The following is a 17,934-nucleotide window of genomic DNA, read 5'->3' as shown; positions in this document are numbered from 1 at the left end:
CCACGGACTGAGCGCTGGGAACGGGGCGAGAAAGCGGGACGGACGCTCAGCGACAGACGCGGGATTGCATGTAGCGCACTAGCCTAGAGGTTCACTGGCGCGTCTTAATGCGTAACTACAGCGGAACCCCCTCTCCCCCCCCCAAAAAAAATACACCCTCCTCGATCGTCTGCTGTGGTACACGCGGGGAGGTCCGGGTGACCGGCCCCCGTTCAGTTCCATATCTTCAGGAAGCTGTCCCAGGATCCGGTCGCCACCGCCATCCCGTTGTCCGGGACCCCCAAGCAGCTGACGCGGTTATCGTGTCCGGACAGGACGCCTGTCGCAGAGGGAGGTGGGGATTCGGGGAGAGGGGGAGAGGGGAAAGGAGAGGGAGGGAGAGAGAGAGAGACAAGGGGAAAAGAGAGGGGTGGGAGGGGAGAGGGAGACAGAGAGAAGGGGTGGGAAGGGGTGGGAGAGGAGGGGAGAGAGAGACTATTAGACATAGGAGCAGAATTGACCACTCAGCCCATCAAGTCTGTTTGCCGTTCGTAGCTGAAGTTTCTTTTCTCCAGCCTTCTCCCTGTAATCCTCAATCCCCCTACTCAACAAAACCCTATTAATCTCTCGGGTGGCGGGGTGGAGATGAGTCCCTACTGAAAGGGGTGAGCAATCATGGCCAAAGACATCATACCACACGGCTCATGATGATGAATAATCTCTGCCTTGCGCATTCTGGAGAATCTCCATCTGGAGAAGAAAATCCTCCTCATCTCAATTTCAAAGGGACGCCCCTTCGTTCCGAGGAGCTACCGGACTCTCCTACGGATGGGCGACCCTTTCCCCTCTACCCGGGCCTTTCAGACTCTGGGCAGTCTCATTTAGATCCCCCTCCGAATATCCAGCTCAGGCCCAGAGGTGTGGAGTGCCCTCCGTGCATGGAACCACTTAATCCTGGAATCATTCCGGTGAACCTCCCCCGGACACTCACCGGCGCCAGCACATGATACAGGGCTGAACGTTCCTCACGATATTCTGAATGCGGTCTCACCCAGCCCCCCATAAACCCTCACCGATACACCCTAATCAATGGTCCCTCTGAAAGTGCACGCACACATCTCTTGCTACTAGCGCACAAGGGAATTTAAACTTCGCACAATAGGTTGTCGCCCTCTACCTCGCTGGCTTGTTAAGTATATTTCACGATCGTACACAATCACATTGCCTTTTCCGGTTTCTGATGTGGACGGTGTTGACATAGAACATAGAAATTTACAGCATATTACAGGCCCTTCGGCCCACAATGTTGTGCCAACCATGTAACCTACTGCAGAGACTGCCTAGAATTTCCCTACCGCATAGCCCTCTATTTTTCTAAGCTCCATGTACCTATCTGAGAGGCTCTTAAAAGATCCTATTGTATCCACTTCCACCACCGCCACCGGCAGTGCACTCCACACACCCACCACTCTCTGTGTGAAAAACTTACCCTGATATCCCCTCTGTACCTATTTCCAAACACCCTAAACCTATGTCCTCTCATGCTAGCCATTCCAGCCCTGGGAAAAGGCCTCTGACTATCCACACGATCAATGCCTCTCATCATCTTATACACCTCTATCAGGTCACCTCTCATCCTCTGTCTCTCCAAGGAGAAAAGGCCAAGTTTACTCAACCTATTCTCGTAAGGCATGCTCCCCAATCCAGGCAACATCCTTGTAAATCTCCTCTGCACCCTTTCTATGGTTTCCACGTCCTTCCTATAGTGAGGCGACCAGAAATGAGCAAAGTACTCCAAGTGGGGTCGGACCAGGGTACTATATAGCTGTAACATTACCTCTCGGCTCCTGAACTCAATCCCATGATTGATGAAGACCAATGCACTGCATGCCTTCTTAACCACAGAGTCAACCTGCGCAGCAGCTTTGAGTGACCTATGGACTCAGACGCAAGATCCCTCTGATCCTCCACACTGCCAGGAGTCTTACCATTAATACTATACTCTGCCATCATATTTGACCTACCAAAATGAAACACCTCACAGTTACCTGGGTTGAACTCCATCTGCCACTTCTCAGCCCATTTTTGCATCCTATCGATGCCCCGCCGTAACCTCTGACAGCCCTCCACACTATCCACAACACCCCCAACCTTTCTGTCATCAGCAAATTTACTAACCCATCCCTCCACTTCCTCATCCAGGTCATCTATAAAAATCACAAAGAGAAGGGGTTCCAGTTCAGATCTCTGAGGCACTCCACTGGTTACCGGCCTCTGTGCAGAATATGACCTGTCTACAACCACTCTTTGCCTTCTGTTGGGCAAGCCAATTCTGGATCCACAAAGCAAGGTCCCCATGGTTCCCATGCCTCCTTACTTTCTCAATAAACCTTGCATGGGGTACCTTATCAAATGCCTTGCTGAAATCCATACATCTGCTGCTCTACCTTCATCAACATGTTTAGTCACATCCTCAAAAAATTCAATCAGGCTCGTAAGGCACGACCTGCCTTTGACAAAGCCATGCTGACTATTCCTAATCATATTATACATCTCGAAATGTTCATTAATCCTGCCTCTCAGTATCTTCTACATCAACTTACCAAACACTGAAGTAAGACTCACTGGTCTATAATTTCCTGGGCTATCTCTACTCCCTTTCTTGAATAAGGGAACAAGATCTGCAACCTTCCAGTCCTCCGGAACCTCTCCCGTCCCCATTGATGATGCAAAGATCATTGCCAGAGGCTCAGCAATCTCCTCCTTCACCTCTCACTGTAGCCTGGGGTACATCTCATCCGGTCCCAGTGATTTATCCAACTTGATGCTTTCCAAAAGCTCCAACACATCCTCTTTCTCAATGTCTACATGCTCAAGCATTTTAGTCCACTGCAAGTCATCCCTACAATCATCAAGATCCTTTTTCGTAGTGAATACTGAAGCAAAGTATTCATTAAGTACCTCTGCTATCTCCTCCAGTTCCATACACACTATCCCACTGTCACACTTGATTGGTCCTATTCTCTCACGTTTTATCCTCTTGCCCTTAACATACTTGTAGAATGCCTTGGGGTTTTCTTAAATCCTCTCCGCCAAGGCCTTCTCATGGCCCCTTCTGGCTCTCCTAATTTCATTCTTAAGCTCCTTCCTGCTAGCCTTATAATCTTCTCGATCTCTATCATTACCTAGTTTTTTGAACCTTTCGTAAGTTTTTCTTTTCTTAACTAGATTTTCAACGGCCTTTGTACACCACGGTCCCTGTACCCTACCATCCTTTCTCCGTCTCATTGAAACGTACCTATGCAGAACACCACACAAATATCCCCTGTACATTTGCCACATTTCTGCTGTACATTTCCCGGAGAACATTAGTTCCCAATTTATGCTTCCAAGTTCCTGCCTGATAGCTTCATATTTCCCCTTACTCCAAGTAAACACTTTTCTAACTTGTCTGTTCCTATCCCTCTCCAATGCTATGGTAAAGGAGATAGAATTGTAATCACTATCTCCAAAATGCTCTTCCACTGAGAGAACTGATACCTGACCAGGTTCATTTCCCGATACCAGATCAAGTACAGCCTCTCCTCTTGGAGGCTTATCTACATGCTGTGTCAAGAAACCTTCCTGAACACAGCTAACAAACTTTACCCCATCTCAAGCCCTCGCTCTAGGGCGATGCCAATTGATACTTGGGAAATTAAAATCTCCCACCACAACAACCCTGTTATTCACCTTTCCAGGATCTGTCTCCCTATCTGCTCCTTGATATCCCTGTTACTACTGGGTGGCCTGTAAAAAACACCCAGTAGAGTTATCGACCCCTTCCTGCTCCTAACCTCCACCCACAGAGACTCCGTAGACAATCTCTCCATGGTGTCCATCTTTTCTGCAGCCCTGACACGATTATCTCTGATCAGCAGTGCCACGCCCCCACCTCTTTTGCCTCCCTCCCTGATATTCTCAATCCATTTTCAGACAGTCTATCTCTCCCAGTCTGGGATTTTCTCAAACCCAATTTGAGATGGATTATCTGTTCCAGTTTTGAACATACGGCAGTATGAACAGTACAGCACAGAAACAGGCCCTTCGGCCCTCAATGTTGTGGCAAACCAGCTAAAAAACAAATCAAATGCACCCAACAGATAATCCCTCCGACCTACACAATGTCCCTATCCCTCCATCTTCCACACGTTCAGATAGGCACCTAGACATCTCTTAAAAGCCTCGAATGTTATTTGCCCCTGCCACCAGACTGGGCAGCACATTCAGGCATCCACCACTCTCTGAGGAAAAAAAACTTATCCCTCACATCCCTCTTGAACCTACCCCCTCTCACCTTCAATGCCTGCACTCTGGTATATGACATTTCAACCCTGGGAAAGAGATACTGTCTGTCTCCATCTCTGCCTCTCATAATCTTATAAAACTCTGTTAGATATTCCCTCAGTTTACGATGCTCCAGAGAAAACCACCCAAGTTTATCTAACCTCAGTTATTAGCACATGCCTACTAAACCAGAGAGCATCCTGGCAAACCTCTTCTGTACCCTCTCCAAAGCCTTAACATCCGTCCTGAGGTGATGTGACCAGAATGGTTTGCAACAGTCCAGATGTGGCCTAAGCAGAGTTTTATAAAGTTGCAACATAACCTCTTGACTTTGGAACTCAGTGCCTCGACTAACAAGAGCAAACGTTCCATAAGCCTTCTTTACCACCTTATTGAAATGTGTAGACACTTTCAAGGAGCAATGAACTTGAATCCAAAGATCTCTCCACTCAGCAATACTGCTAAGGATCTTGTTCTTAACAATGTACTGTCTCCTTTCATTTTCCCTGTCAAGGTGCAACACCTCACATTTATCTGGGTTAAGCTCCATCTACCACTTCTCAGCACACATCTGCAACTGATCTATGTTGTGCTGTTTTCTTTGCCAGTCTTCCACATTATCCACAATTTCACCAATCTTGGTATCATCTGCAGACTTACTAACCCACCCATTTACATTTTCATCAGGTCATTCATATACATGACAAACAGCACAGGTCCCTGCAGGACTCCACTAGTTACAGACCTCCAGCTTCAAACACCATGCTCAAGCCAGTTCTGAATCTAAACAGCCAATTTGTCGCGGAACCTTTGCACCCATGTCTTCTGGATTAGTGTCCCAGGACGGACGTTGTCAAATCCCTTACTGAAATCCATGTAGACAACATCCACTGCCCTACCTTCATCAATTTCTCTCGTCAACTTGTCAGAAGAAAACATTGGAATGGTTGAGACAGGTTGGGACACCCTCAATTGCATTTTTGAGATGGTCTATCTCTCATCATTTGGGTCGTTCTCAATCCCACTCTGAGATGGTCTACCTCTCCCGGTCTGGATGATTAACTCTCCCAGTTTGGAACGGTCTATGCATCCAGGTGTGGGACGCTCTCTGTCCCGATTTGGGACGATTTGTCCATCCCAGCTTGGCTCGGGTTTCCGGAAGCCCCAGCTCGTGTGCCTTCCCTGGCAGCGAGCCCCCGTCCCCGTCCCTGCCCCTGCCCCGCTGAGAGCTGGCTCCTCGCTGGACCACACCGGATCAGTTGCGAGGTTGTGGCAAATGTGCACACAGCGGATTGATGGCGGCACAAATTGTTTGGGCCCCTCCCACGCCCGAAATTTCCCTCTCTATCGGCGCTGGCTTTCCAGCGCGTACATTTTCTGTCTCGGTGGGCACAGTTTGCCTCTCCTGTGCTGCACCGTGGCCGAGGCGACCCGGTGGGAAAGTTTAACCCTACTGCCCCGTCATAGTTCACGCTCTGTGCGGAGGTTACTCACCACAGCGCTCCGCCTTCAGCGTGTCCCAGACGTTGCAGTTGAAGTCGTCGTAGCCGGCCAGCAGGAGGCGCCCGCTGCAGGAGAAGGCGACCGAGGTGATGCCGCAGAGGATGGCGTCGCTGGCGTAGACGGCCAGCTCCTGGTCGGCACGCAGGTCGAAGAGGCGGCAGCTGGCGTCGTCCGAGCCCGTGCAGATGGCCTGACCGCTGGGGAAGAACTGCGGGGTGTGGGAGGTAAGGGGAACGTGAGCTGAGAGTCAATTCCCCCTCCTTCCCAGTCACTCCCACTCCCATTCCTTCGCAGGACACGAGTCTTGAGTAGGTTGTGCTCTGAGACAGCCTGTCAACCTCGGCGTGGTCGGTCTCCAGGAAGGGATTATCTATCCGTCCCAGGATAGATGGGCTATCTCAGGATGGAATGCTCTGTCTACCCCAGGACAGTCTGCTTGTCCCAGGGTGGGGTGGTCTGTCCATCTCAGCATGGTCTACCTCTCCCATATACCCCAGCACCCCTGCCCTTCCCGCACACTCACAAAAATGACACAGACAGTCCACTCGTGCCCTAGGACCTTCTCAACCCCAGTTTGGGCCAGTCCATCTGTCCCAGTATGCGACAGTCTATCGTAGCTTAAAATGGCCTCTCTGTCCCAGTTTGGGACATTCTCAATCCCCATTTAGGACGATGTATCTATCCCAGTTTGAAACGGTTTGTCTCCCAATAACTGAGGGTCTATCTCTCCCAGTTTAGGAGATCTCCAGCCATGCGCCCCTGAACCCGCCCTCCCCAGCCCACCACTCGCACATTGATGTCACTCGTGTCCAAGGAGGGTCTGCTGGATCTCAGCCTGACGGATGTCCCACAGTATGGGAGCATCTCTATCCCCATTTGGGACGGTCCATTTCTCGTAGTTTGCGATGGCCTATCGATCTCACTTTTGGACTCCTCAATTCTGAAGGATGTCCCACAGTTTGGGACGATCTCTATCCCCATTTGGGACCCACCCTCCCCCCCCCCATCACTCACACAGATGGCGTTGATGTCGGACTCATGTCCCAGGAAGGTCTGTCGACACTGCTCCTGACGGATGTCCCACAGTTTGGAGGTTGCATCGCAGGCACCGGAGATGAAGAGGGAGAAATCGGGAGAGACGGCCAGGCTCATCACATCTCCGCTGTGGCCCACGAACGTCGTCTTCTCCTTGCCCGTCTCGATGTCCCACAGGATGCTGCAGCAAGGCAGAGGGGTCGGTCAGGGAGGGCCGAGTGGTCAGAGAGAGAAATTTCAGCGCGAGAGGGCAGGGGTCAGAGGGGGAGAGGTCAGGGAGAGGGGAGTGGTCAGAGAGAAAATTCAGAAGGGAGACGGGGAACCAGTCAGAGAAGAGGAGAGATCAGAGGGGGTGCAGAGGTCAGGGGAGGAATCGGAGAAGGGAGAGGGGAGAAGTCAGATGCGGGGAGTCAGAGAGGATGGAGAGGTTGAGGAGAGGGGAGAGGCCCGAGAAGGGGATAGGTAAGAGAGGGGAGAGGGGAGGTCAGAAGTGGAAGGGCATTTCAGGAGGAGGTAGACAGAAATCAGAGAGGGGGAGAGATCAGAGCAGATGGTGAAGTCAAGTACCGTGGGGTCAGAGAAGGGGAGTGGTGAGAGGAGAGAGAGGTTAGGGAGTGGAGAAGAATCAGAGGGGGTAGAGATCAGGAAGAAGGTAGGGGTTAGAGAGGGGCAGATCAGAGAAGGGGAAAGGGGAGAGGTCAGGGAAAGGGGAGGTCAGGTAGACGGGGAAGGTCAGAGTGTGGGAAGGACAGAAGGGGGAGATGTAGGGGAGGGGAGTTTGGAGGCTGTGAGGTCATAGAGGGTGTGGGTCAGGGTGTCAGGTCAGGGTGAGGTCAGATGGGAGTAGGTCAGGGATGTGTGAGAGGTCAGAGGGAGAGGGCAGAGGGGAGAAAGTCATGGGGAAGGGAACTGTTGCCTTCTGGGTGAAGAGGTTGGGATGGGGAGATAAGTGTTCAGACCCTGGGGGGGGGTGGAATCTGGACAGAACCAATGGGAGGGGCTTTTACTCACCAGGTGGTGTCCCCGGAGCTGGTGATTATCTCGTTGTCATTGAGGAAGCGGCAACAGGAGAGGTAACCTGGCAACGAGAGGTGGTCCTTAGCAACTAGGCAGGCAGGAGATTACAACCCCCACCCTGTGACCCTGGAATCAGGAGGTCACGATACACCATGGCCTGTGGGTCAAAAAGTCACAACAAACCATAACCCCCCCACCCTCGATCGGAAGGTCATGAACATCTGTGAACCCCGGGTTAGAAGGTCATGATACACATCGACCCCTAGGTAACAAGGTCAGGACATGCAATGACTCACGGGACAGTAGATCAGGACATGTCATGGTTCCTGGGTTAGAAGGTCATAAGTGACTTTGACTAATGATCAGAAGGTTATGACACTGTTGGCTCAGGTTATGACACTACATTGATCCCTGAGTAAGAAGTTCGCGACACCCTGTGACCCTTTGCATTCCCCCTCCCACCGCAGGTCAGAAGGTCATGATACTCTGTGACACCTGGGTCAAAAGGTTATGAAACCTCACCACAACTTGCTCTTGGCCCCCACCTCACGCTCCACACCTTCTCTGCCTGTTCATCTTCCTCTCTCTCTCTTGCCCCCACACCTCCCTTCCCCATTCTCACTTCCCCCCTCTCTCACCCATCCTTCCTGTTGCACTTTGCCCCTCTCCCGACCCCATGCTCTCCCCACCCCTTGACTCCCCCTCCCCCTTCTCCCCTTTACCTTCCCCCTCCTCTTCTCTCTGTCAAGGTCACTAGCAAGCTCCAGTCCTGGAATCCCAGAGATGGAGGAGTTCCCCAAAGAATGAACGACAGTTAAAACGTAACAACCCCAAGGTCCCCCCCAGCTCCCCCTCCCATGCACAACCAGCAAAGCAACGTTACCCCCTCCCTCCCACCAGCGAAAAAGCATCAGTGCCCCCTACCAAGCACTCAAGCATGCAGCAAAACATCAGTAAAGATGCAGACTTGCAGTACCTGGTCTCGTTCACCCGGTATTCGACATACCACAGGCCCTCTCTCTCCCTAATAAGGGAAGAAGAGGTGTCCCCAAACAACCCAGGTGTCCAGCTGAGTAAATAACCCCCGAGGATAAGAACTGTAGTGCAAGACCGTGCTAATTCAAGGAGATTTGGTTTGTCAACGAAAACACTCCAAAACTTCCACAGATATACCGTGGAGAGCGTTGTGACTGGCTGCATCGCCACCTGGTGTGGGGGCTACTGCACAAGATCAAAGTAAGTTGCAGAAACTTGTAAAATTAGTCAGTTCCATCATGGGTGCCAGTTTCTGTAGTCTCCAAGACATCTTCATGGAGCACTGCCTTGGGAAGGCAGAGTCTATCATTAAGGACCCCCATAGAACATAGAACATAGAACATAGAATAGTACAGCACAGTACAGGCCCTTCGGCCCACAATGTTGTGCTGACCCTCAAACCCTGCCTCCCATATAAGCCCCCACCTTAAATTCCTCCATATACCTGTCTAGTAGTCTCTTAAACTTCACTACTGTATCTGCCTCCACCACTGACTCAGGCAGTGCATTCCACGCACCAACCACTCTCTGAGTAAAAAACCTTCCTCTAACATCCCCCTTGAACTTCCCACCCCTTACCTTAAAGCAATGCCCTCTTGTATTGAGCAGTGGTGCCCTGGGGAAGAGGCGCTGGCTATCCACTCTATCTATTCCTCTTATTATCTTGTACACCTCTATCATGTCTCCTCTCATCCTCCTTCTCTCCAAAGAGTAAAGCCCTAGCTCCCTTAATCATTGATCATAATGCATACTTTCTAAACCAGGCAGCATCCTGGTAGATCTCCTCTGTACCCTTTCCAATACTTCCACATCCTCCCTATAGTGAGGCGACCAGAACTGGACACAGTACTTCAAGTGTGGCCTAACCAGAGTTTTATAGAGCTGCATCATTACATCACGACTCTTAAACTCTATCCCTCAACTTATGAAAGCTAATTCCCCATAAGCTTTCTTAACTACCCTATCTACCTGTGAGGCAACTTTCAGGGATCTGTGGACATGTACCCCCAGATCCCTCTGCTCCTCCACACTACCAAGTATCCTGCCATTTACTTTGTACTCTGCCTTGGAGTTTGTCCTTCCAAAGTGTACCACCTCACACTTCTCCGGGTTGAACTCCATCTGCCACTTCTCAGCCCACTTCTGCATCCTATCAATGTCTCTCTGCAATCTTTGACAACCCTCTACACTATCTACAACACCACCAACCTTTGTGTTGTCTGTAAACTTGCCAACCCACCCTCTACCCCCATATCCAGGTCGTGCCCTCTTCTCATTGTTACTGTAGGGAAGGAGATACGGAAGCTTGAAGGCCCTCACTCAGTGATTCAGGAACAGCTTCCCCTCTGCCATCTGATTTCAAATGGACATTGAACCCATGAACACTACCTCACTACTGTTTTATTTCTGCTTTTTTTTTGCATTACTTATTTTAACTTAATCATTTAGTAGACATCTGTCTACTTAATGCAAGTCACTTTTTTCCTTTATATCTATTTATCCTGTAGTTCATCGTACTGCTGCCGTAAAGTTAACAAATTTGATAACAAATATGCCGGTGATATGCTGTTTCTGAATTACCCCGGACTGAATAAAAATGATAAATACAAAGAGAGTTTAACAATCCCCACGACCCTGCAAAACAAAATGAAAAACCAGAGCCCATGCAAAGACAAACAATTAGACACAAAAGGTAAACAATCGAAGGAACACTGCTTGCCCAAGAAAACACAATCCACATACTAACTAGGGGAAAAAAAACTTCTTCTTTTCTTCTTTTGTTTTGAAACCGACCCTTGGTTAAACATTCTACCTTTACGTCTCACTCTCCCACCACCCATCCACTCTCCCCTCCTCTCCCTCCTCCTACCCTCTCTTTCAGATTCAGAACAATTTATGTGTCCCTTGACATCGAAACGTGCAGTAAAATGTGGAAAGGATGGTTCCCATGATGGGGGAGTCTAGGACAAGAGGGGCGTCCAGTTAAAACAGAGATGCGGAGAAAGTTCTTTCCCCAGAAGATGATGAATTTGCGGAATTTGTTGCCACAGGCAGCTGTGGAGGCCAGGTGACTGGGTGTATTTAAGGCAGAGATTGATAGGGTCTTGTTTGGACATGGCATCTAAGGTTATGGGGAGAAGGCTGGGGAGTGGGGGAGAAAAAAGGATCACCCATGATTGAATGGCGGAGCAGACTCGATGGGCCAAATGCCTTAAGTCTGCCCCGATGGCCTTATGGAAACGCGCTGTCTGCGTTAACAACCGATGCGGCTGAGGGGCAGTTCGTGAGTGCCGCCCCTCATTCCGGCCCCGACGAAGCACGGCCGCCAGCAAGAGGCACAATATGCTGGAGGAACTCAGCAGGCCGGGCAACGTGCACGGAAATGAATAGACGGCCGACGTTTCGGGCCGAGACCCTGCTGTGGGACGGGAAAGGGAAAGGGGGAGGATGCCAGAACAAAAAGGCACAGGGGAGGGGAGGGGTGGGGGGAAAGGAGAAGGAGGTTAGGTCAAAGGTGAAAAAGGAACAACAATAACAACAGTGACAGAACAAACTAACAAAAGTTCAGTAAGCCCCTTTCCCACCCTGGTGTGCACGCACACACACACAGAGCAATCTCCCAGCCAGAGTCGGTGGCCCCGTGCTCGCAGACATTGACCCCCCCTCACTCTGCCCCTCTCCCCCACGCCCCAGCACCACCCCCCCACACCCCGTCACGCTCACCGTTGTGCCCCGCCAGCTCGCGATTGACCTTGATGTTCCCGTCCTTGGTCTTCAGGTTGTAGATGGAGCACACGTTGTCCAGTCCACCACAGGCGACACAGTTCCCCGAGGGGGCGTAACTGCAGGTCATCACCCAGGATGATCGCAGCGGGATGGCGTGGACCTGTGGGTGGGGGGGGAGCAGCGTAACGGGGTGGGTGTCTGGTCACTGTGGGGGGGGGTCAAACGTCACTCAGACGGACCACACGTCACTCAGACTGACCTCTCCGTGGAAGGGGAGGGGGTCACACGTCACTCAGACTGACCCTTCTGTTGGGGGGGGTCACATGTCACTCAGACTGACCATCTCTGTGGGGGGGGCGGTCACACATCGCTCAGACTGACCATCTCTGTGGGGGGGATCACACGTCACTCAGACCGACCCTTCTGTGGGGGGGGGGTCACACGTCACTCAGACTGACCCTTCTGTGGGGGGGGGTCACACCTCACTCAGACTGACCCTCTCCGTTGGGGGGGCGGTCACACGTCACTCAGACTGACCTCTCCGTGGGGGGGGTCACTCAGACTGACCTCTCCGTGGAAGGGGAGGGGGTCACACGTCACTCAGACTGACCCTTCTGTTGGGGGGGGTCACATGTCACTCAGACTGACCTCTCTGTGGGGGGGGGTCACACGTCATTCAGACCGACCCTTCTGTGGGGGGGGTCACACGTCACTCAGACTGACCCTTCTGTGAGGGGGGGTCGACACCTCACTCAGACTGACCCTCTCCATGGGGGGGGGTCACACGTCACACAGACTGACCCTCTCTGTGGGGGGGGGTCACACGTCATTCAGACCGACCCTTCTGTGGGGGGGGGGTCGACACCTCACTCAGACTGACCCTCTCTGTGGGGGGGGGTCACACGTCGCTCAGACTGACCCTCTCCGTGGGGGGGGAGTCACACGTCACTCAGACTGACCCTCTCCGTGGGGGGGGAGTCACACGTCACTCAGACTGACCCTCTCTGTGGGGGAGGTCGGATGACACACCAACACATCTTCCCACAATCTGACCCTCAGTATGGGTCAGATCCAACACACACACACACACACAGAATTTTCCAGCTTTACCTTGTTGGTGGTGTAACTGTCCCAGACGATGAGTTTCCCATCCTGGGACGCACTGACCAGCAGCCTGTAGGGCAATGGCAGAGACGGTTTGATTCAGGTGCCAGTGGGATGCAGAGGGCTTCAGAACTTTGTGTACTCTCTCAGAGACATTCACACACCCGACAGACGCGCACACACCACACAGATACAAATACACACACCTGCGGGCATAATCATACACCCACAACTGTCACCAGCAGACGTAAACTCTCTGACAGATGGATACACCTGGACCGACACAAAAACACACAGAGACACACCCACAGTGATACTCACAGACACATACAACCTCTCACGGACACGGACTACACACACACACACACTCACACGCACACACACACACGCACACACAGACACTCACACGCACACACACACACACAGACACTCACACGCACACAATCACACACACACACGGACACTCACACACACACGCGCACACACACGCACGCGCTCCCTGACACCACCCCTCACAATTTCCATTGGGATTTGCCCCCGCCACACTTCTGTAACGCACCGTCTCTCCCCAACCAGCCCCCACCCCGCTCCGTACCGTGAGTCGGTGCCCCAGTGCATGGCGTAGATCTTGGCCAGGTGACCCCGCAGGGTGCGTCTGATCCTCATTTGGATCCGGCTCACTGGCTCCACCCCCGCGGCAACCTGGAGGGGACCGGGGTGAGTGAGGGGCGGGTGGTGAGTGTCCTGTAGAGCTTTGCCTTCTCACAATCACTCTCCCTCCCAAACACCATCCTCACCCCCTGCCTCCTGACCCCTCAATCCCTGACCCCCCCACACTTCCCTGAACCATCGCCCAATCGCTGACTCTCCACCACGCCCCAATCGCTGTCACCCACCCCTGCAACTTTTCACCCTTCCCATCATCCACCCCTTAACCCCGACTCCACAACCCCTGACCTTTCAGTTCCCGCTCCCTTAACCGTTGATTCTCCACCTGCACCGCCGTACCCCTGATCCTTCCCTCCCTGACACCTGACCCCCTCCACCTCCCCTGAGCACTGACTCCTCCTTCAACCTCAGCCCTCCCCCAACTGCACCCCCCCACCCCCACCGCCCAGCCCACCTTTACCTGTGTCAGGCTGCTGTCACACACGGCCTTTCTCCGCTCCTGCCAGAGAAAGAGAGGGGTTGGGGGGTCAAGGATTCCATCTTCTCACCCCTTCCATTGCGCTCACAGGCGGTGGGGCGGGTGTGGGGGTGGTTTGAGGGAGGGTCTGTTCCCATGTGGAGTCTGAGGGAGTGGAGTACGCGACTGTTCCCTTGGATGCCGGGGGTTGGGCGAACAGAACACGGGACTGTTCCTGTAGGGGGAGTGAGAGGCGGAGACTGAGACCGTCCTGGTGGGGAATCCCAGTGGCAGTCCTGCTCCCTGTCCCTTGAACATGGGAGATTGGGAGGGGAATGGGTGGGATCGAGTTTGTTACCCCCACCATGCTGGGAAAGAAGCTGGGGTCTCATACTACCCACCAAAGTTGCCTCTTTTTTTTTGTTTTACAGCAGCGTGGACCAACCATTGCCCTGAGCAGGAAATTTTTACATGGCCTGAAAACCGTGCGGCACTTTAATTGTGATTTTTTTTTTTGTAATATGTGCATCAAATAAACAGAAGTCACAACTCACAAACATGAGTAAACACTATCAGACGGTAAAAACAACTGACTGCCACGATGGCAAAATAAAATGTTTTGACTAGATGGCGTCGGCGTTCAGTGAGCCGGTCGAGTATTAACAATGAGCAATCGATTCTGTGTTTATTGTTGCAATTTGTAACAGTGTTATAACTTGAAACACTGGCAATGGAAATATGCTGAAGCTCTAAAATGTTTCAAAATAAAGGTTGTGGTATGGTTATTATTGAGAAAATTTATGGATTATGTTCATTAACACATAATTAATTAACAGGGTATTTCACAATTATATTAACATAGATTTCATATTTACATCAGAACAATTTCAAACTTATATTAACATTGTGTAAAGGAAAATATCAACTGGACGGCAACAAAGGCTATGTGCACGAGAGCATTTCAGTTACTGCACAGTCACACACCCGCACAGCTCCGTGGGGACAGTGCCACCCACCCTAGCCACAAGCCTGGAGCAGGGGCTGGGGATTGGGGACTGGTGCTTTGGGAACGGCGTGTGATGGTGGACTCCGGCTCCACCACCCGGGTGATTGTTGGGTTCTAGGTGGTGGGGGCAGGGCGCTGGGGTGGGGATGGGGCTGGGCTGCCAGCGTTGGAGGGTTGGGGTCCGGGTGTGACCAAGAGCTCCCTCACCGCTATCTGCTGCTTGAGCGACTCCATCTCCTGCTTCAGCTCCTCCATTTCCCCCATCGTTCGTCCTCCTCCTCCAACGCTTGGCCTGTGGCCTGGAGGACAAGAGGCAGCAGTGAGGGAAAGGACAGGGGACTGTGTGTGTGTGAAAGGGAGTGAGAATGTGACTGAGTGACTGAGTGTGTGTGTGAAGGTGAGTGTGAGTGAGTGTGTGTGCCTGTTTTTCCATATATGTGTGGGTGTTTGTGAGTGAGTGCGAGAGTGTCCCTGTGTATAATTCTGTGCGCGCGTGTGTGTGAATGAGAGCATGTTTGAGTGCGCGTGGGTGTCTGTGTGTAAGTGAAAGTGTGTGTCCGTGTGTGTCTGCATGTGTACTATGTATTTCAGTGTGTGTGTGTGTGTGTGTGTGTGTGTGTGTGTGAGAGAGAGAGAGAGAGAGAGAGAGAGAGAGAGAGATAAACACAAGAGATTTTACAGATTCTGCAAATCCAAAGCAACACACAAAATGCTGGAGGAACTCAGCAGGTCAAGCAGCATCTGTGGAAATGAATAAACAGTCGACATTTCGGGTCGAGACTCTTCAAGTGTGTGTGTCTCTCTCTCTCTCTCTCTCTCTTTGTCTGTCTGTGTATCTACGTGTGTCTGTCTCCATGTGTAAGTGCATTAAAAACACGTGACTGTGGGTTGGTGTGTGACTTTGTGCCTGTGTGAACGTGTGTGTCCGTGTGTGTGTGTGTGTGTGTGTGTCTGTGTGTGTGTCTGTGTGTGTGTGTGTGTGTGTGTCTGTGTGTGTGTGTGTCTGTGTGTGTGTGTGTGTGTGTCTGTGTGTGTGTGTCTGTGTGTGTGTCTGTGTGTGTGTGTCTGTGTCTGTGTCTGTGTGTCTGTGTGTACATGCATGTTTGCGCGCGCGCCTTTTTCTCCGTGGGTCTGGGTACCGCTGCCTGTATGTGCTTAGGTCTGAGTGTGTGTCCGTGTATGTGTGTGTGTGTGTGTGTCTGTGTGTGTGTGTGTGTCTGTGTGTGTGTGTGTGTGTGTGTGTGTGTGTGTGTGTGTCTGTGTGTGTGTGTGTGTGTCTGTGTGTGTGTCTGTGTGTGTGTGTGTCTGTGTGTGTGTCTGTGTGTGTGTGTGTGTGTCTGTGTGTGTGTCTGTGTCTGTGTGTGTGTGTGTGTGTCTGTGTGTGTGTGTGTCTGTGTGTGTGTGTGTGTGTATGTGTGCGTGTGTGCGTGCCTGCAAGTGTGAGAGGGTGTGTGTCAATGTCAGAATCAGAATCAGAATCGGGTTTAATATCAGCCGCGCACGCTGTGAAGTTTGCTGTCTACGCGGCAGCGGTACAATGCAATATCTAACCGTGGAGAAATAAACGTGAAAACCAAACGTCCCTCGAGTCCGAGCACAGATGACCACGCCGATCTGCAAGTGGACCAGTTCTGCACCTTGTTGTACCATTCATAGTCATAGTCATACTTTATTGATCCCGGGAGAAATTGGTTCCTCTTGATATCCGTCATTGAGTCCAAGTTCCTCTGAACCTTTCCTACCCCGTGTCCGTCCGAGTCCCTATTAAATGTTGTTCAATATACCCCCCCCCCCCGCCCCAGCTGCCCGTGGCATTCACCCCATCCGTGACTTCATGAACTCAACCTCCTCCGTTCCAGGGGAGTGAAGCCCCAACCGGCTCAACCTCTCCCCGTGACATCGTTGCTCCGGTCCGGGTAACTTCCCCGTGCACCTTCCCCTCATGGCTTTCCGGCTTATCGCCAGAGTCGGAGGTACGGACAGCCAGAAGGGCGCACGGCCGCACGGCGCCTCGCCTGTGGTCTCACCGGCGTTCTGGAACAGGACATGCCCACGCCCAGGCTCAGTGGCCCCGACCGATGTAGGCCGGAGTGCCCGGAGGGGGGGGGCGAGGGGGAGTGGAGGAGAGGGATAGAGAGAGAGAGAGAGAGGGAAGGGAGAGAGAGAAGGGGAGGGAGAGGGGGAGGGAGAGGGAGAGGGAGAGGGGGAGGGAGAGGGGGAGGGAGAGGGGGAGGGGGGAGAGGAAAGAGAGAAGGGGGGAGAGTATGGGAGAGAAAAACGGGAGAGTGAATGGAAAAGAAAGGGGGAGAGAGCAAGGGAGGAAGGAAAGAGTAGAGAGCGCAACATCAAGTGTGGGAGAGAGAAACAGAGGGAGAAAGTGGGAGAGAGAGGGGGCAGAGAGCTATTACAGAGTGGGACGGAGGGTGGAGAGAGAGAGGTCGGGCAAGAGAGAGGGAAGAGCGAGAGGTTAGAGTGGAGGGCGAGGGACAGGAAAAGTGAGGGGGGGGAGTTAGAGAAGGGGCTGACGAGGAAGGAGGAGACCCTTTCCAACCCCCAGCGCCTTCCCGCAAACCCTTGAGGAAGAGTCCCAAAGACCAGGGTCTGTTCCAACCGAGGCACAACGCCCCGATCCCAGCTGGGAGCAGGCTTCCTGTCACTCCATCCCCACCCACCACACACTCTTACGGGTAGTGGAGACGACAGGGGAGGGGGACAAGAGGGCCGAGAATAAACGGAGAGGGGTTAGTGTGGGGTGGGGAGGGGTTGCCAGGGAACCTTACCTGCCCTGCACGGCTGTCTCCCCGGAAGGTCGAAGAGGGCAGGGTGAGGCAGCTGCTCTGACAGTGGCGGCACTTTGCCTGACAGTCAAATCAGTTCGCAGGCAAATGAGGGAGCAGCGGTCAGACCAGAGCAGCCCGGGGACAGGCCCGCCAGCCCCACCAGGCTCGACACTAGCCATTCAATCCCTAACCAGCCACGTCCCTCGACTCCTGCACATCCATGTGAGTGCACAGCCTCTGGGGCAGCAGATCGCTGTTCCGCCCGGCGCTTCGTGCGGAAGCCTTGCCGTTTCCTT

At 52.5% G+C, this 17,934-nt stretch overlaps 1 protein-coding gene across 1 annotated transcript; it reads right to left on the bottom strand.

Annotated features, from left to right (window-relative positions):
• Positions 1-212: 212 nt before the first annotated feature.
• On the bottom strand, positions 213-15,122 carry LOC134339988 (guanine nucleotide-binding protein G(I)/G(S)/G(T) subunit beta-3-like). Its single transcript, XM_063036827.1, has 9 exons — positions 15,066-15,122; positions 13,856-13,894; positions 13,322-13,428; positions 12,733-12,796; positions 11,620-11,782; positions 7,855-7,921; positions 6,823-7,024; positions 5,800-6,016; positions 213-319 (listed from the first exon to the last, which is right to left on the bottom strand). The coding sequence occupies exons 1-9, from the start codon at positions 15,120-15,122 to the stop codon at positions 213-215; spliced, it is 1,023 nt and encodes a 340-aa protein (XP_062892897.1).
• Positions 15,123-17,934: the final 2,812 nt, after the last annotated feature.

The sequence above is a fragment of the Mobula hypostoma genome, chromosome 31 (genome assembly GCF_963921235.1).
Source record: "Mobula hypostoma chromosome 31, sMobHyp1.1, whole genome shotgun sequence".
NCBI lineage: Eukaryota > Metazoa > Chordata > Chondrichthyes > Myliobatiformes > Myliobatidae > Mobula > Mobula hypostoma.
Note: the sequence above shows the minus strand (reverse complement) of the source record. Positions and strands in the feature narration are given on the sequence as shown.

Bases quoted from the DNA above. Each gene is read 5' to 3' on its own strand.
- LOC134339988 (XM_063036827.1), bottom strand. From the start codon at position 15,122: ATGGGGGAAATGGAGGAGCTGAAGCAGGAGATGGAGTCGCTCAAGCAG. The intron at 12,797-13,321 runs GTACGGAGCGGG...ATTGCCCTACAG, and splicing joins CACTGGGGCACCGACTCACG to GCTGCTGGTCAGTGCGTCCC. The intron at 11,783-12,732 runs GTAAAGCTGGAA...CCCCACCCACAG, and splicing joins ACAGTTACACCACCAACAAG to GTCCACGCCATCCCGCTGCG.